This window comes from Nipponia nippon, unplaced genomic scaffold (assembly GCF_047370975.1).
Source record: "Nipponia nippon isolate SJK-2023a ecotype South Korea unplaced genomic scaffold, ASM4737097v1 scaffold_24, whole genome shotgun sequence".
NCBI classification, from domain to species: domain Eukaryota; kingdom Metazoa; phylum Chordata; class Aves; order Pelecaniformes; family Threskiornithidae; genus Nipponia; species Nipponia nippon.
Window position 1 is genome coordinate 7999649 of NW_028262341.1, and position 19986 is coordinate 8019634.

Below are 19986 nucleotides of genomic sequence, written 5' to 3' on the forward strand. Positions count from 1 at the left end.
CGAGGCGTGCTGCGTGCTCCCTCATTGCTTTTCTCACCTGTGATATTCCTCCCTTACTCCTGCTCTTTTTTGTCCATCGCTGCGGCTTCCTGCAGGCCTGGAAGAGACCTAAACTAAAGCCAGAAGGGACGCAGTGGAGATCCCTCCGGACGCCTTGGGTAGGGTAACGCACCCAATTCACGGTAGCTTCTCCTCAATGCCGTGCCGCCAGCAGCCAGGCACCACAGCCCTCCCTCCCGGCCCGGCCCGGGGCTGCGGTCTGCGGCGGCGTTGCCCGGCAGGCCCGGGCCAGCGCTGCTCCGGCCGTCGCGCCGTCGGCCCGATCTCTGTGAGGAGCCCCGGAGGGGCCGGGACCCCGCCCCGCGGGGCGCTGACGGCGGGCAGGCCGGCCGAGGCAGCGGGCAGCGCCCGGGTCTGCCGCTTGCTGCTCCGGGCGGCCGCGGCAGGGAGAGACCCGGGCCAGCTCCTAGCGGCCGGCGCGCGGCCCACCGCATCCGGGCCCCGCCCCCCGCCCCGCCCCCTGTCGGGGGGCGGTGCCCAGGCGGCGGCGTGACGGCAGAGGCGGGGCGGGGCCGGAAGCACGCGGCCGGCGGGGCGGGGCGCGGCGCCGCCACTTCCTGCTCGGCGTGTCCCGCTGCGGCCGGCAGTGAGTACGCGAGCGGCGCCGGCACCGCCCGCCCGGCCCCCGCCCGACCCCCGGCCCCCCCCGCCGCGGCCCCGCCGCCCGTCCCGGCCTCCCCCCGCGGCCTCCGGCCGCTGTCCCCCGGCCCGGCCCGGCCCGGCCCGGCCCCCGGCGGGCCCGCGCTCCCCCACCGGCAGGGCCCGCCTGCCGGCTCTTCGCCCCGGCGGGCACCGCTCCCCGCCGGCCCGGTCCGGCCCGCTGCTGCCCCGGCGCCCCGCGCCCCTCCGCCTCCCCGCGAAGGCCGCTCTGCTTCAGCCCCGCGCCGCGGAGCCGCGCCCGGCCCCCCTGCCGCCGCCGTGCCCGCGGCAGCCTCGGCCTGGGTGCCCGTCCCGGTGCGGCCTGCCCCGGCCTGCCCCGGCGTCCCGGCCTGCCCCGGCGTCCCGGCCTGCCCCGCTGGTTCAGCCCCCTCCCTCTCGGACCGGTGTAACCGCGTCCGGCGGCGGCCCCCGAGCACGGAGCGTCGTGTCCGTGCCTGTCCGCCTGCCCGCGGCTTCCGCAGGGGCGGCGTGTGGAGGTGGCTGCTGGGCTCTGCCCGCTGCGCTGGTGCGGGCTCTGACGGTGCCAAGCACCTTTAGTGCAAAGCCTCCTTGCCATTAAACAGATGTGCGAGTCACTGCATTAGTCTCCGTCTTTGTCTCTGGCTGCAGCGTGTCCCAGGCCTGAAATGAGCTCCAGGAACGAGCGCACCCCCCGTCTGGATGCCGGAGCTGTGTGAGGGGCTCCGGAGGGAGGGCTGGCCTGGAGAGGAGGGGGGTCGGTGCCCGCAGGGTCTCGCTGGGATGTGGCACGGAGTGGTACCCGGTAGAGTGCGACCATCAGCGGCGTGCCTGTGAACCGACTCCTCGTTTTCTCCCGTTTGCTACTCCAGATACTCAGGATTTGTACTTCACGCGGGCACAGCCGTGTTCAGGTCACCAGGCCAAATTCAGTCTTGATCTAAGGAAAAGTAAATCTGTTAATTTGAGGATGTTTGCACAGCTACTGTTAAACATGGTTCTGAAAGTTGCTAGAGGGAAAAATCTTCCAAAAGGCTTGACGTAAACTTCAAATGTTTTGTTATTTTCCAGGGTTTGGGTGTGGAAGATATATTCCTGTGATCTCCTGAAGGTATAGCTTGTCACTAGAAAAACATTCACCTCTTCTCCAAAGCTTTCCTTCTCTCCTTTACACTTATTTGCACTGTATTTAAAGAAAGTACAGAAAAGAAACATTTTCTCAAACACACAGCAAATCAACATAAGAACGAGTTTTACATCTCAGCATTGAGCAACACACGTTATCCTTGGAAAAAACGAGTGACAAAGTTTAGCCAAATAACTAATAGCAAATGTCACCATTAGATCAGCTTTATGGTGCCTTTTTCTTGGCTACTTGAAACTGAGATGATAGGTAGAGTACATACTTGTCAGGGTTTGCTTCGTGAAAACCAAGGGGGTGGCTGCCCTGGAATCTACCTCATGACATTTATTTTTACATGTGTCACTGTGAGGACATTTCTACTCTAGATTGAGCACATCGGTGTGGCGAGCTGCTCTAATTGTCTAATGGCTGCATGTCTCACCTTGGGTGGCAAATGAAAATTGTTTTTTTCTCACCTGCTTTGAGTGCAGCTTGGTTATCCCTGTAAGCCAAAATAAGATCTGTGTTATGTTTGGTGCAGAAACACAATACAGGTAAAGAAAAAAACTCTCGGGACATTGAACTCTGATAATAACGATATATTGTTGTTTTTTTTTTTTTAAAATCCATTCAGATTTGACATTTGCATAGAAGGTAGCAAGAAGAACAAAGATGTGATTTTCACTTTGGTGCTGCACTTCATAACAGTAATTTTGATTGCTTATCTCTCCTGAAAAAGAGGTATGCAACTTCTGATGAAGGGTACAAAGCAGTTACAGCAGCTGAAATGAAAGCTTTCATTAAACTGCATTTGAACATTTACGTTCTTTATCAATTTCATGTTGGTTGTACCTGTGCAGTATCTTAACAGTCTAAAGCGCAAGGCAGTTTATGTATCACAAATGTGAGTAAACAGAAAACCGAGAAAAGGTCTAGTCTGCACACAACTATAAAGTCTGTTGATGTCTCCTACCATTCTGATGTCTGAACCTCTGTTCTGATAGATACTTGTGGGTTTAGGAAGTTGTTGGTTATTTCCTCAAAAGAGCTTTCTTTTCCATTTTATTGTTGTTCCTATCTGTAACAGAGAGTCTGATGATCGGGTTATGTTTTGTCTTCACCTCTTAGACAGCAAAGAATATATTTGTTGCTGTATTTTCAATGCAGCCTTTGTCATAAAGCATTAGATTTGACATTACTGCAAAGATCAAGCAGAGAGCAAGAAAAATAAGGAAATATTTGGAATTCACTGATGATTTGTGGTGGGAATAGTACACGTGCCTGAAAAGTCATATTTGCAAAGGATGAAAAAGTAATCTTTTTTGCAATTCATTTTTTGTTTGAGAGTTTTTTTCTTTTAAGAAATCTCACTATTTGAGGTTAAGCAGAAGGCATATTTCAAATGGCAAGAGGAAGAGAGAAAAAGCTTACTGTGTGAGCTCTGAAAGATTTTAGGAGTTGAAAAAGTAAGAGCAGCAGAAGTAATGAAGTTAAGCAGAGGAAAGGAGGAGTTGGCAGGGAGAAACAAAGTATGTGAAGCAGGAATGGCATGGGAACGACTGGCCTGGGCATCTTACTGGCCCTTATGCAAAGCCCCTTCTGCATGTATGTTACATCTGAGCATCCCACACTGCCTTGAAATTTTGGCTGAGGAAGTAGCTGCCTGCACGCAACTTGAAAATTGCTGTGGGTGTTCTGATTAAATTGTTTGTGCTCTTTCTCCCTGCCTGAAAGTCGCTGTCAGCAGCTCCCATCTGACCGTGCTGTGCTGCTGCCAATTCTTGTTACTTTATCAAGTGGGGGATGTTGGGTTTTTCAATGGACTAGATGAAAAGTGCTGGCAAGCAGTCTTTGTTAATGACCTAGGAAAATAATCTCCCGCCATTTCTAACTATAGCCATCTGGAGTTTTGTTCAGAAATACCTAAAAGAAATTCAGGTAGCTGTGTTTTTTAAATTTTTTTTGTAACACCATTAGCCCTTTACCTGAACTGTTCTTGCTTAGGGCCTACCAGAGAGGCAGTCAGGTACTTTTGAGGAAAGTTTTGCTCTGGCTTCAAGTAGAAATGGGATTCCTCTTGAAGAAGGGACGGGGTTCTCCCGTGGCCTAGGGTTTGAAGTTTGGGGTTTTTTTTAAAACACTTGCTCTCACTCTGTGATTAAGAGGTGGGGCATAGCTGTTGCCTGAGTTTGAGGACGGTGAACAGTGGAACTAGAGATCTTCAGACTGCATTGTGATGCTGATGTTTGATGTTTCTCATTTCTCAGTGGTCTGCAATACATGCTGAGCAAGAGGAAGAGCCCTTTATCATTCCAGTTGTGTGTGGACTTGAGAGGAAGAGGAGGAGCCATTGTTTGACCTGAGCTTCTGGGGAGGACAGATCAAAGTAAGTGTACTGCAGTGCTGCCTCTTCTTACTCTTGTCTTCATTAAGAAGTGTCCGTGAGTTAGCTCCTTGGGCGCTCTTTGGCACTTGTGATCCAGTGGTCTTGTTTAGCTGCAGGTTTTCAGCAGTGGTCATGTACTCACTTTGTGTAACTTTTTGCAGTGGGTGACAGAATGGGAAGGAAAGAGTGCTTGAATTAGTCGGCTTTTTGAGTATCACTAAAATTGCGGCATGCTTCAGGGGGATTCTTTCATTTCCTGCATTACTGAAGGTCTCTCTTCTCACGTCCTGTAACCACAGATTAATATTGTAAATGTGCTTGATTGGAGCCAGCTCTGCTTTTATTCTCACCCTGTGGATGGGAACAGGCTAAGACCTGTTTGAAAGGGTGAGCCCATGTAAAGTTGAAAGAAATGTTTAAGTATAGGTGCTTCAATGGGTCTGTCAGGTGCTTTTCTGTGTTATTTTTTTACTACCTGCAACCATTCAGGTGACCAGTGTTTTACTTTTTCCTCCTAAGGTGTACAAACCCAAACACTGGTATAAAATAGGTTTATTGTGTCTATTACCACCAAGTTCTGACCGCATTCTTTCATACTTTATTTGGCATAAAAGGATATTATATTTACCTAAGAACCCAGATGAGAGAGGCAGAGTCTAGCAGATACAGATATATCCATATTATCCTCAGGTTATTTCTGCATGCATTGTGCTGCTAAGCAGAGTTCTGTGTTGGCAGGTGTAAAAGTTTCCAGGCGGTTACAGTCATCATGTGGATAGGAGGGCTTTTAAAACAGATTCTATAACCTCCACTTACTAAGTTTTAAGTCTGTATTTGTAGGTTAGAAACCAACATGAGTGTATTAGGAGATAGCGGAGCTGAGCACGTGCGTGGATGAGTAGGGTTCTGATGGTCTTTGGATGTGACCTCAGCTGGTGATGACCAAAGTGGCTTCTTTAGCTGTGCAGGTGAGACTGAATGATGATCTACTGGAAGCCTAAACAGAAAAGGGTACAACGTATGGATTGTCAGTAAGCGTTGTATTTTCCTACTTGTGCACTCGTGTTTTATGTGGTTTAGCTTTGTTTATTTTTTGTGGGAAAAGTGTCTTTCCTCTTTAGTTTGACTTCTGATATAACAGGAATACAAACGAAGTCAAATCTGTCATGATCAGGGAAGGACTCTAGCAGGGTGTGCACAGACAGCTGTCATAGTAAGAGACTTTGGGTTCTTTAAATACCATAATTGCACACATTACTTACGTACAAAGCTCCCAAATCTAAGTTTTTGTACTTGTGTATCAGTATGTGAATTTAAACAATACCATGCAACTTCCTTCCGAAACTAAAAACACTGAATCCATCTGACAGTTTTCATGTCTAAAAAGCTTGTTGGCTTCCCCAGGAGTAACTGTAACACAGAAATAAGGATAGACTTTTCAGAGAAACTATTCCCTTTCCTCTGCTCCATGCATGATGTCCTCATGTAAATGAAATAATGTATCCCATGAATTAGGCAAAGTAACTTCAGAATCTCCCTGGATTTCCTGTCTGGCTAGGGAGTAGGTAGTGAACTCTAGGGACGCTTGCCATTGTGTTGGGATCACAGGATAGTTGAGGTTGGAAGGAACCTATGGCAATTGTCTTGTCCAACCCCTTAACTCAAAGCAGGGTGACCTAGAGCAGTTTGCTCAGAGCCATGTCCATCTGGGTTTTGAACATCTTCAAGGATGGAGGCTCCACAGCCTTTCTGGGCAACAGAGTAAAAAGAGGTTTTCTTCTTATGTTTAAGTGGAATTTCCTGTATTTAATTTTTATTTCTGTATTTTATTTTTTATTTCCTGTATTTTTTATTTTTCATGGCATTGTAACTCAGTTTGTAAGTCCTGATGGGACAATGTGACATGCTAGTTTGTATGAAGGCTGCAGATTTGTATACTACCTTTACTATTCTTTTTTTTTTTAATGCTACCTTCAGACCTGAGCTTGTGCAGACCATGTCTGGGTGCTTCTGTACCACAGCCCTAGCACTTCTTGTCATAGGGTTAAATTCTGAAGTGCCAGTTCAGGTGGCTCTGCAGCCCAGGTGTAGATAGGCTCCAAGTTACTTCTGTCAAATATTGCTGAATATTCCTTCCCTGCTCTTTCAGGTATGTATGTAAGATGTTACTTAGTAAAACAAGTTGCAGAGTATCCAGAATTAATACGAGTTGGTGGAATGATCAAAACCCGGATTCAGACACTCATTTGGCTCCCGATCCATGCAGGTACCCTGGTTTTGAACCCAGGATGGAGAGGAGCTGTGGAAGCTGAGAGCACATTAAGTGCAACTTTCACAAGCCAAAGTAGTTGAGGTTAAAGTAATAGTTAAGATTAAAGCAGATGCGCCCTTAAGTAGCTTTTGCTATTATGGATTTGAGCATTGATTGTTGTAGCTGTTAAGTCTGCTCAGTTTTATCTTCTGTACACAGAGCTTTATGACTAAGCAATTTCAGAAAGACCAAAGGTATCATTTGAAAGATGGTTTGGGGCATACATTCATGACCATTCTGATACAACCTCTTGTTTTTTTGTAGATACAGACTATTCGCTTTCCAGAATGTTTGTTGGATATGAAGACACTGAGGATACTGAAGTGTATGAAGATGAACTTTATCACGAGGAGTCATCCAGTGAGCAGAGCGTTGATAGTGAGGTGGAGTTTCATCTCTACAGCCAGATCCACTATTCCCAAAATCTTGGAGAAATCAGCTCGCTGGAAATGGATGAAGAAGCTGATGTTGCAGAAGTCACGGGTCATAGTTCAGTTCTAACTGAGAAACGGTATGAAGACAAGAAAATCACTGAATTCATTGATCATGGTGCTCAGCTTTCAGGTGACCCTGAGATCATTGTCTTGTCTGATACACCAGATGAAGACAGTGTTTACAAAAGCAAAGTAAAGAAGTCAACAAGCTCTTCAGCTCAAGGTAAAATACATATCCATCCAGGATCTTCCACACCAAATCATGCCAAAGCTGCTGGATGTAATACCCTGTATCCTGCTGGATCGGGCACAGATACTTCAAGGCAAAGGAAAAGTGCTAGTGGGAAGCTTAACTCAGTTAGTTCTGCTGGAGCTGATGACATCCCAGATGTGTTGGTAATAGATGATAGCTCGGAGGAGGAGAGCTTGATATCTGAAACTGATAATGTCGAGAGTTGGATGCTTTTGGGAGCCGGTGGAGATGACAGAGATGAAGATATAATGTTGAACCTTGAAGGCTGTGCAACTCCTGTCAGCGAAGGTTAGTACTTTTTTTAATCACTTGTTTATTCTTCTGTATGTGGGAGGATTTGTCTGCAACGATACTGATGAGGGGAAATAAAGAGGGAATACAACAGTTTTTTATCATAAACAAAGTAAGTAGAAAAAAAACAGTTTGAGGACTACAGACATAAAGAAAATCAGAGGTAGGAACTGCATAACAGTAAAAAGTTTGCTGAGAAGTGTGGCAGGGTAGGAGAGTCATCAGTGCTCATAACCCAGGGAGCAGTGTCATTCCTCTTTACGTGTGATAAGATTTCTGCCCCCTGCCCCTGTCTGCCTTGCCTCATTGCCCCTCAGCAGTGCAGACACCCGTGCTTGTTAAGGCTTTGCTGTATGCTAGACCAGAGAAGTTACAACTCAGGAAAGGGATGAACTCATCACCGGAGAGGGCAAGGAACGAAGGGGAGACCTTCTGAGCTAGTTCCCCTTCCAGAAGCAGATTCTGTAACCACTCCTTCAGGAGTCTGGCAGTTTGGGCTGTTGATCTAGCATTTACTGTAACTTCTTGTATGGATTCTGCACTGAATAATTCAGAGAGCTTTCCAACCACTAAGACTGACATCTAACATTTTGGTATTTTGCAAAATATTCTTCCATGTTACTGTGCAGAAAGTTAGTAAATGTGATGGTTAGCGTGACACATTCTAGATACGTTTGTAACAATCATACTATGTAATACATACCTTGCAACCAGCAACTAAAAACTCGCTTAGCCGATCAGACATGCTTTTTTCTTGCCCACCGATTTCCTGAAGCGCAAAGATCATTTCCAGAAACAGCGTCCCCTGCCAGTCTGAGGGAAAACACTACCTAAAGAAAGGCTGCTTTGGTGGCAAGGCTAGCCAGATCAGCTGCAGCACTGGGGACCTTTGCAAGACACTTTTAAAAAAAATTATGTATTTATCCTTTAAAAAAAGTATACCATAATTTTACTTGGTGCACACGTAAATGAGGCAACCGCCTCATTTGGGGCGCAGGGAAATGAAATGTTCTGCAGTGCTGATCTGCAGGCTGATAATAAAGTTTTTCCTCGGGATGGCTGTGTAGACAGTGCTGCTGTTCACATGCTGCTACTAAGGTGTTTGAGAGGGGAAAGCTGAGAAATTGTCTTTGCCTTCTTTTCTGGTAAAACACCTGTTTCTTGCCCATAAATGTTCAATAACTTTTTGCTTAGAGTTGTTTTTGTGTATGATTTTGCAGAGCTATCCATGGTTCATGCCTAAACAGACAATAGTGTGCACTCGATCTAGGATGGTTGATTAGAGACACCAGTGTACTTGCCCAAGCCTCAGAGATTTAAGAAATGCTTTTCCTGTTCCTAGCATAATGCCAGAAGAGTGGCAGAGCATTCAGTTGCCATGCCAGAAACCCAGACAGCCCCATTATATTTGGAATTTATGTAATATTTTCTCCCTATAAATCTTTTAAAATGCAGTTTCTAAGAATTAGCTTAAAGTTGCTAAATTTCATTTCTACCTTTCTTTTTGTATTTTCATATCCTTTCCTTTTGTTCAAAACTAGAGCTAATTAGCTTGTCTTTTTCTTAAATTACTCTGCCTGTTGGGGAGCAAATATTTGGTGCTGTGTGGTGACTGCTGTAACAGCAATGCAGTTTGTGCACAGCACAGTTAATACATTTTCTGGGTAGCATCTATTTTTCTCGTAACTGCTGTGCAGGCAAATGACCTGGAGTTACGTTTCTTTTGTTTGGTTTACTCTGTGTATCTCCTTGGATTTATGTACCAAAATTGGTGATGGTAGCGCTAAAGATTACCCAGAAAAACAGAAGATAGGAAAACGTTTAAACAGTGCTTGAGACTTTAAGCATATTTCAAAATTTTGTACACATATTTTGGGAAACATTCTGTAATGAATTTATCAGAGTGATTATGCTTACTAGGTGTAACATAAAAATGAAAATTCATGTCTTCATTCATTGTGTTCTTCTAACAAAGGTGTGCCAGTACTAACTGAGAGAGGCTTTTAAAAATCAATATGGGAGGTTAATATCAAGAGACAGTTTTGGTACCTTAGGGTATGTTTTTGTAACAAATGTAGTAGCGTTTCTTATTCATATATATATTTATAGATGTTGACAATAAGCAAGCCACATTCAAAGCAGGTAATGGGAGCAGAATTTTTCTGTGCGGTATAAACTTGTCATACTGTTCGGAACGAAAATTGTTTGATTTAATGTATGCGATGTAAACATTTTTTGAGTTGCTCAAATGGGAAGTCAAAGACGTTCACACAAGAGCCTCATAAATATAACTGTTCTTCTCCTGCTCTGATTTTTATTCTCAAAACTACGTCAGAACCTCCTCAAAACCCTTTCTTGCGCCTTCCCTCACATCAGTAGTGCTTTTGCCAACAGCAGCCTCATGCCCAGAGCTGTGGGACATACAGAACGAGCATCCGGCACACACAGCCATTTGGGAGCAGGTGCTCGCTGTACATGCACATCTCTCTTCCTTTTAGCTGTAGCCTATCTACATATGCACAACTTTGCAGAAAGCCTTAACCCTTGCACGTTTCTTCTGACTGTGAACAAGTTAATGATGACCCGTTTGAATCTACCATACGCGATGGGCAGAGCAGAAGCCCATGCCCTGGTGCTCGCCCCGACGCAGGCGTGCACCTGAGGTAGAGGGTAGAGGGAGTACCGCAGGACTGGGCTCCGGTCAAAGCCCTGGTTCTCAGCTGCATCCCAAATTCCAGTGAATATTATTCAGGTAGCTCCAGCATGCAAAAGTTTGGTTCAGCTGCTCTGTTTCTAATATGTATGGTGATGGGGATGCAAAGACACAGGGTTAACATAAATTGGTGTTGTATGTATGTGTGTATGTAATGAAAAGCCAAAACAGCACCAAAATAGTTTTAGGGAGCAAAACCCATAACTCTTCCTAATGTAAAGTAACCATAATTTGTATATTGTATCTCCAGTTCTATAGACTATGAAGGACTCCTTTGCTGAAATGTAAACATGAAAACTTTAAATCTGAAGGAAGAAATGCATTTATAAAATATGTGTGTTAGCAAAGCATCCTCTCAAAGATATTCTCTGCTAATTCATTTAAATTATTTTGAGACATGCACAGTTCTGTTTTCAGTGTTTCTAAAGAATGAGATCAAGTATTTAGGTGACTACATAGTATGTAAATTACTATTTTAGGGCTTGCAATATCAGTAAGGATGGACATAGAGTGTAGTGACTGGTAAAGCCTTGCCCTTTCCCTTCTCCCCCGAAACTGCCTGTGACTGTGTAAATGGGATAGACCTCCCATGACAGTGTCATAGTGTGTCTAGTGTCCAGTTTGCTTCACATTAAAAAGGGAACTGAAACGTGAACAACTCTCTGACTATGAGAGTAGCCGCTTGTGTCAGTCATTTGATGAGTCTGTTTTCATGTCTGAGTCCCTGAAATAGAGATGCTGAGGTTCCACTGGAGGAACCTCAAGGAAAGGAATTAGGCATATCTCCCTTATTCTGTTAACTCCTCTACATCTTACTTGCCTGCCCTGCTCTGGTCTAACAGTCTTATTATTTTTAATATTCTCTATAAACAAATAACGCTTTCTGGACACCTCCAGTGCAGAGAGTCTTCTCCCCATGCGGCCTTCTAGCTTCAGTCACCACCGTCTGCTGTGACAGAAAGAGATGTCCCTTTGCCTTGGGAAATGAGCTGTGCTTCCTGATGGTAAATCAGGATTCACCTGTACCCTTCTGTCTTCAGTTGACATCTTGAAGGTTATGGCTGGTCCACAAACCCTGCTCTTCAGTACACAGCTGAAAACTTTTCCTTCCTTTCTGCCCTTTTTCCAAATGGCTTTAGATGCCTTTCTCTTTTTATTTTTTCTTGTCTAATACCACGTTAAGCAAACCCATGTTTGTCCCTATATTTCTGTAAAATCCAACTTTTCACCGTGCAGCTGCTGGTTTCTCAGTAAATACAGCTGATTGGCAACCTTTCATTATTTGGGATATGAAGATGGGTGCTGGCTTTCTTGTTTCACACAGAGGAATATCAGGGAAAGCACTTACTGTGTCCGTAGTGACTCTGGCCCTCCTTACTCTGAATTTGCTTTTCTGTTGTGAAATTCTGCATAGCTTGTAGCAAAGCAGGCACTTGAATTCCAGACGGTTGGCCAAGCTGAAAGACAGCAACCATGTGCCTGTGTGTGTTACTTGCCCCAACCTGGTCATCTGTGGGTTTCCTTGCATGGCATTTGGAAAAGTGCACACTGCTGCTGCGTATTACTTTGCAAAAAGGGTCCTACCCACTTCACGTGGCATTTAAAAAATCGGTAATTCAGAATATCTAGGTCTTTGGTATGATTTACCTGATTTTTAAAACGTTTAGAGTCCAGAAGAAAGCATGCAAAGAGAATTGTTACAAACTGTACCGTGTACTAAATGTACTGAATTAATTTTCAGTGTCGGAGAGTTTCCAGGTCTTTGAAGGAGGGTTCTCCCCTCCCACCCCTTTCTTCCACTTTGCAATAACAGTATATATGATAAGAACATTAATCTCCTGTAGTTGGAAGTCTTTCATCCATTCCTTCATTAAAAGCTTCCTTTTAACATATTTCCTCTCCCATGTATAGCTGCAATCCTAATCTCTGCATTTTTTTTTTTCTTCACGGCTTTTGGAAAGACAGCTTTCAAAGCTGCAGCATTGATGTCCGGCCACTAAGGGGTACAAAAAACAATTTATCTTCTCCCTGTTTCATCCTTTGCCCACCCAGTACCTCCCTCGGAGACAACAGGCTAATGTGATTGCGCTCTGGGCTTGGCAGGTTTGTGCAGTTTTTGTAAAACAGCACATAAGTGTTCTGCTGGGTTCCCAGAGAGGGAATGGTTGTTTTCTTCTCTGCTCTGATTTTTGTCTTATTAACACAGTAGCGAGGCTTTTACGAGAGAGCATAGCTAGAGGTACTACTTCTGGCACAAGAAGTTTCTCTTAAAAGTAACAGCCAGTGGATATCGGTCTGCCCTAGTAAAGAGCGTTACGTTCAAATGCCCTTCGTGGTCATTGCTCCGCAGCCTGCAAGCCTCATCAGAAGCCCTGGTGCAGCCTCCTTAGCAGCTCTGGCTGCGTTTTCATGACGTTTGCAGACAGTGTCATGGTGTGCGATAGTTTGAGCGACTCCCACGTATGCTGCTCGGGGGGTCCTTCCCTCGGCCAGCAGTAGCCCCCTGGACCGGGGACCAGCTCAGCTTCTATGCGGGTGCACTGCCTGCTTAGTGGGAGCTCGCTCCAGCCCTGGGGCACAAAGAGGCTCTGTACCAAGGATGACACTGTGCTTTTATTTAACCATCTTGTTCCACGACTGTGTGTAAGCCGTACTTGGTGTAGCTTCAGCTCTGGTGGTAATGAAGAGCAGAAGACTTGGAGCAGAAAGCACAAAACTCAGCTGAGGCTTATGGGGTGTTCCGAGATATTTTTAAATCTGTTCATCACATAACCTTCTAGCTGTCTGAATAGATGAACTAATTTTTGTGTTTCCTTACAGATTGACTTCTGGAATTTGGTAAAATACAAGTATTTTTAATCTTCTCTTTTGAAAGTAGTTATGAAAGGAAGCCAGTGTCCAAAGGGCAAATCATTTCACTTGAGGCATGGGGTCTCCTTTTGCTCTGACTGTCCTGTAAAACTGCCCTGTACAAAAAGGAATAGTGAACACAAAATAAAGTGCAAGCTGGTATTTCCAAAGCAGTTTTTTCAGCTTTCCATTTTGGCATCTATTTCCATCTTGTTTTCCTGGTTTAGAGGTCTTGCTATGCACTGATTTTTATCCTTAATAATCAAGTCTCTCATTTAGTCAAAGAAACTATAACAGAAATACATCTGTAAAATGAAAAAAAAAAAAAGGATTTGAACGTTTAGTGAGTGAAACCATAAAAAAATACACGCCTAAAATGAAAAAAGGGAATTTGAAACAATTTTATTTTTGCTTCTTCCCTAAAAAATAATGTAAGAAGGAGTTTTCTATTCAGCAGCAGTAACTACAGCTTATGGTGTCAAAATAGAAATAGCAGTCTCTGATAAATTTAGCTTATTGTTTTATCTCTGTCAGCCATGCTCAAAAAGGAAATACACTTTGTTAACTATCAGTATTTTAAATGGCTTCTTCTAGATGTATGACTTAATTTTCTCTTAAGTCTGTGTGGTACTACAGAAAGTATTCAAAAATCTGACCACATCTGTTATTTTCTCTCTGTGCTGTTATTCAAATCCCTCAGTATATTTTTAAATGGTGAAAAGGTGTAAGCTTATTTCTAAAATGACAAAAAAGTACAGTAAGTTGTGTTTTTCTTCTTTAATTTACCTTTTCCCTTGGCAGCTAGTTTTGAACGTGACCTTTGCAAGATATAGTATGTTTTTGTTCTAGAGTCTTGATATTTGTAGCACCAAATTACTTTTTCTACAAAAATATCTCTGCAAGAAATTTTTCATTTTGTTAGGCCGTGAAAATCTATTTTAAAAGCCATACTTCCTTGTACTTTTTGGATGCCTAAGTTGTGGAATTTCTGAATTAAACTTCAGCAAAAGTTGCTTTCAAAAGTAAAAAAAGATTTCTTGGTGAAAATTAGTTCAGCAGTTAAATTTTTTTAATTATTGTTAATACCTAATGGTATGTGCTGGATTTTTTAAAAGCAGCAAGAGTTACTAGTGTGGTCCATGTACAAATTTCAGTGTCGCCAAAAAAAGCCAAAAAAGCAAGGGTTTATTTCTTGGCAGTTCTGCGTGGCGGCTCACAGCACGCTGCTGCATGCAGATTGCTGCTTCTCCACTCGCTGCTGCCTCTTCTTGAGGCTGGGGAGGCTGCCGGGACGCTGCAGCCGGGTGGCTGTGGCCATGTCATGTTGGTGACAGCTCAGAGTCCCCTTTTGAAGGGTGGCCTCAGCCCCCGGCGAAGCTGTTGTGCCACCTGGAGCACAGCATCTCCTCCCGGGAAGCCGAGCATGGGCACTGGGCAGCTGGAGGGGCCGGCTGATGGAAAAGCAGGCAGGAAAGATGTCTCAGTGTAAAATTAATGTTTATTTGGAAGTAGCTTGTACTGGGAGTGGTGTTCATGTGGGCTGGTAAGCCACGCATGTGGGACCGTGCTGTCCGTCACCTGCTGCGAAGCTTGGGGATGGAGGGGCTTCCAGATGAGGGTGGGAGTGGTGGGAGCCCGTGGTCCTTGGTCCTCCTGCCCAGTCTGTGCCTGTGCCCACGCTGGGGCCCTGCCGAGAGCCCACTGCCGCCGCAGCCCTGCCCGTGCCTCCCAGTCCCGTCCCTCTCCTGAGCACAGCCAGGGGCGCAGGGCTGGGGGCTGCGCGCTTCTTCCCCCGCAGCAGGACAAACGGACGGAGTGGTGCCACGTCACACCGGCTGCGTATAAAGTGGAGGTTGATGTCACCACGTTCAATTTTTGCGTTTGTGTATGCGTTGCTGAAACCCTTTATCAGCTTGCTTTCTGCAGAACTGCACCCTGATGAATGCTCGGGCTTTTCCTGTGATTTGGGGGGTTTTCTTCTTGCTTGTGTTTGGTAGAACCTTAACGTTACTCAAATGTAGTAGGAGTGTTTTTGTGCATGAGTTACTATAGCAGAATGCACCCTGGAGCAGTAATAAGCAGTGGGAATCCACCCACCACTTGGAATATACAGCACATGCATATGGATATTTTGATTAAAGAAAAAAACTTAATCTTCTTTACCATGTAATGTGGATACACTTGAATCTCTTGATTATTTAAGAAAAAAATTAATAAAACTAATAAAGTTCCTTTGCAAATCTGAAGAGATCTAGACTAAGTATACCTGCAACCTGAGCAGGCCCTTTTATCTGTACAGATTTCTCTGCTATTGTGGACCTTAGCTCTAATTTAAATTTCCCATGGCTTTGGATTGCTGACTAGGTTTTCTGCAAGAGTGCCCATGCTTACATGGTCATATATTCTGGGTGACTTTTTCACTTTTTTTCTCTTTTTCTGCTGTTCTGTTGATTGTTATAAGGGGAATTTTTTTTCCACTTCTGTCATCAGTTTGATCTTTCTTCCTTGTCCCTGTTTCTTTGGGTTTCTTACAGGTGGGGAAAAACTCTCATATTGCAATTGAATTTTTGAACACTGATGGGAAACTGATTTAATCCTGCTGAAGGAGAAGTTCAAGATTTTTACGTAATTAAACAATGCAGTAGAGAATATACTGAAGACATAGGACTTACGGGTTTAAAAAGGGAAAGAGTAAAGTTTGAGTTGGGCTTCAAAGGGGCGTAAATCATGCAGATATGTGCATGGAATAAGCACAGGAAAAAAGAGTTTATACTAACGAATTTTAAAACAGAATAAAAGTCTAGAGAAGGACTGATAGGAGGAATAAAATGGCTTGTCAGTGCTTTATTATGTGTCTTCCTGTTTATAGTGGAAGTGGTTTTGTGCTTTGAAGCAATGGGCAAAATTGACATTCGGAGGAATGTAAAGGATGTCACATACTTCATTTTGTGAGCCCTCAGGCTGTAACTGGCACACTTCTAGGGAAATCGGGGCCTTTTTGCTGCAGAGAACTGACTCCGTTTCCTTCTGGTACGGACAGGATTCGCTGTGAAGGTTTGAACTGCAAGCGGGTTGAACTGCTGTGTTGTCAAAATAGGCACGCACGCAGCACGTTAGATAGTTGGTAGGTTTCTTACTGAAGAGCATGGAAAACTTACACTGTGATACCATCACAGTGAGCATTAATCTTGTGACAGCTGGTATTCGGTGGCTCTTTTCTTTTTTAATCTGGAGGAGAGACGGAAGTAGATCCTTAGACTATTATAATGTCTGTGCATGTGCAGGTATATATACACAGTAACACAAGCTAACGAGTCCTGGGATGGTTGTGATAGTTGTCTTTATACTTTGTTAAGGTATATAATTTGTATTTCCAGTACTCTTACTGCTAAGTATCACATGCCTTTCGTGACTGTATTTCATATTTAACAGTTCTTCTCCAGCAGCTTTTCCCAGGCAAGAATTGTGGCATCCGCAGGCAAGACGTCGGTGCGTGTTGGTGCACACCTTGTGTTGTTCGCCAGCCCCGAGCCACTGTCCAGTGTGTTCTAGGCTGAGCACAGTCCTGCGCTTGCTTCCACTTTGTTAATTGCCTGTATGTTCCCCCCCTAGCGCTGAGACGGTTTCTAATCTCCACGTGTAAATCAAAGTAACTCCTCAAATCTCCAGAGAAACTCCGGATTAGGGAGGTTTTTGTCACCAGAAACTGTCCAGTTGCCTGATGCTCACAAAGCCCTGGCTCTCCCAGAAAGCTCTCCGTGCTGGTACACCACTCCGCTCCACAGTGCCGGTGAGCTGGCAGGAGCCCATCGCCCTCAGAAGGTAGGAGAGGTGAGGGTGACGCTGAGGATCTCGCAGGAGGTTGTATGAGCAGCCCATCGCCCATGTCCTCTGCTGAGGGTTTCTGGTTAACAGCGGCATTTCCCAGTTAACAGCGGCATTTCCCATTAACGTGGCAGCTTTTGCAGTTGTGGGATTTAGCTTTACGCTGTTTCTTTTTACGTGAAAATTTTTAGCACCAGGAAGGTTTCCCATCTGTCAGGTTCAACATTTACTCACTTTCTATGATGGTGGTTATGTTTGTCTGTTTTTCCTCTAATAGTCTTGCAAATGTCTCTGATTTTACATTGTATGCAACAGTGCCAAGTATCTTGAATATGTCTTGGGAGATAATGACGTCGTTAGAAGTGAGAAAATAAGAAAACAAAAGCTCTGTCTATTCATCTGGACTTCTTGTGGTGGATGTGGTGATGTATGGCTTATGTACAGAGCAGTAAAGCCATCGCCCACACACTGTAGAAAATTATATGCACAGAACTGGCTGCCAAGATATATTTTGTCACCAGTTTGGTGCTAATTCTGTGATTTCTTTTGCTGTCTTTGTACAGTGTCAGGTTTGATACATGGTGATTGTTTTCCTTCCTTTTGACCAGTTTTGAAGTGTACGTGAGGGAATATACTCACGGACACTGAGGACGCGTATTGGATATAGCAGATTTTGGCGACAGTCACAAAGCAATTCTTTGCTCAGAAGCGCATTTTGTTCGTGTTGCGTGGGCTGTTGTGGCACATTGATCCTTCCTCAGAGTCCTGAAGCACCAGAAACAGCGAGGTCCTGGCCAGGCATCCTCAGTACTCGATAAATCTTCCTCCATCAACTCCTTTAAAACCCCAACAACGAGGGGGGGGGGGGGGGGAAGGTTGCCAGATGCTTTTTTCGGTCTCTTTTTGAAACTCTCTGTGCATGGTGAAAGACCAGAGTTTTCTCTGCCCTTTTAAAGCAGAGGCAGCGAAACACACTGTCACAGCCTCTGTGGTGACAGTAATTGCATTGACGTTGTACGTACTTCCCAGTCTAGACACTGCCTGAAGGTAAGCCACTAAGTCGGTAACTGCGTCTTGTACATTTAAAACTTTAGCTGCAGAGGTCTGGGGATTTCCCCCTCCCCCCGAAGCTGTGGGGGGCTCCGGCTGGTGGCTCGCTCCCTTCGCGCTAATGCCGGTTCGGGACTGCCTGTAAGTGCATATAAGAACGTACATACGCACACGTGTAAGCATATGCACATGTATGTATTTGTATGTGTATTTCTAGACGTGTACATGCAGATTGAGCTTTTCCATTTGCATTGTGTTCATGTGGGATATCTGGCACGCAGCTTTGCAAAGAAAACTAAAGTGAAAAAAGTTGCCAACTTTGAGCAGAGATTTCTCTGATGTTCCAAAATGTGTCTTTGAGAGGGGCAGCAGCATTTCCAGCGTTCATTCGTTACGGAGGTGGCTGAAGTCTGTGTGATAGGCTTCAGCTTGTGGTAGCCCAACACAAAACAAGACTATTCCCTGAGACTTGCTCTTCGGGACATACACAGTTTCTATAGCATTTAACTGTACTTCTGATACTTCTAGAACTAAAGCTGAGTGGGCGTGTACTAGAGGGATTTTCTCATCCCATTTTTAGCGATTACAGTTTTGTTTCGGTGTAAAATTTAAGATGGCAAAGAAGAGGATCCCTTTAAGAAATCAGTGTCAGCAGTCAGAGCAGAGGGACAATTCAGCTGGCATTTGCGGTATATATGTGACTGGTGTTGTACACCTCCCCACGAGCTGTGCTGTGGGGTTTTCCTGAGTTGACGGTGAAGGCAGTTCGTTCCCTGTGTTTTTCTGAAAGATGTCCGTGCCGACCTTTGTTTTTAATGTAGTAGTGGTTTAGTTTGTTTGTATGTTTTTATCCTATTTAATTTTCCGTGTACCCTTCTCTTTAAAAAAAATCTTTTGGAAACTTAGATTTCTAGACAGAAAAAACCAAATATTTAAAATGTTTTAGTGCTACAGGCTTTTGTCAAAAGTGAAGCTTAAAAGCCAGGCATCAGGCATTCACTTGTCTTTCTGTGTTTTCTTTTTGAGCAGCAGCCCCGTGCAGGTGGAGCGACGCCGTTTTCCTTGCGGTTTCTCTAAAGCCGGAGTGATTTAATTCCGGCTCAGTCGCGATTCCTTGTGCTTTGTGTTGTTGTAAGCAAGGTGCACGGGCACGGCCGAGCGCAGGGGCCGACCCCCGGTCGCTCTGCCCCGCCGGCCTCTCCCGGCCTCTCCCGCCGGGAGGCTCCCGCGGCCGCGGCGGCGGCTCTGAGGGGAGGCCGGTGCAGCGGCCCTGCCCGCGGAGGGGCCGGGGCCGCCGGCTTGCCCTCCACCCCTTCCCCTCGCCTTCGCTGGTCGCGGCCGGATGGGGCCGGGGCCCCCTCGGCGGCTGGGGCCCCCTCGGCGGCTGGGGCCCTCCCGGCCCCGACCGCGGCGCTGCCGGGCCGCCGCGGCGGGAGCACCCTTCGTTGCCGGAGGGGTGGCCGAGGCCCGCCCGCGGGGCCGCCGGGGGAGCAGGGGCCTCGGCGGCGGGCGGGAGCTGGTCAGCCCGGCCGGGCCACGGGTCAATGTCAGGGGCAGCCCCGCCGTCACCTCAGCCCAGCCGGACAGGGCGGCGGCGGCGGGGTCCGTCTTCTCTCTGTGCCTGATCATTAACGGGATTAAATGGAAGCCGTTGTGTACTTAGCGCCAATTAGTTTCTCATCGGAGAGGTTCATTATGGTTTTTTCCTCTCCTTGCAATATTTTTTCACCGTTTGACTACCTTTGTGGAGGAGCCAGGGGAGATGTTTCTAGGACCCAGTGCGCTTTTGTCTCCTGTTTTGCTTTTACAGTCTCTGGGGTAGAAGCGAGGTGGCTAACAGGCCTTTCTGAACCCAAGTATTTGTTATTAACCTTAAAAATCACCTTTTGTTGAAAATGGTCATGAAGTTAACAACTTCAGAAAAGAGCGAAATTGCAAAAATCCTTTTTTGGCAAGCGTTATTTAATTTCCCTGAGGTCTTAAATGAGAAGTTTGCATGTTAGTGATATATCTTAGCCTCCACGTTCAAAGCGCAGTAGTTTTTAAATACAAATGACACTTTCATGACGTAT

The 19986-nt window shown here is 45.5% G+C and overlaps 1 protein-coding gene across 6 annotated transcripts in view; it reads left to right on the plus strand.

Annotated features, from left to right (window-relative positions):
* Window positions 1-605: 605 nt before the first annotated feature.
* The window catches only part of ZCCHC7 (zinc finger CCHC-type containing 7), a 128704-nt gene continuing 109323 nt past the window's right edge, over window positions 606-19986 (plus strand). For 2 of the 6 annotated variants that reach the window (XR_015705612.1, XM_087761548.1), the window contains exons 1-5: window positions 657-1592; window positions 1750-1789; window positions 2436-2542; window positions 4069-4187; window positions 6763-7473. Coding sequence is in view for 1 of the 6 variants with exons in the window: in XM_087761548.1 (XP_087617674.1) it covers window positions 6786-7473 (688 nt within the window). In the remaining 5 variants the exon portion in view is untranslated. The other 4 variants (XR_015705615.1, XR_015705614.1, XR_015705616.1 and 1 more) reach the window with 4 other exon arrangements.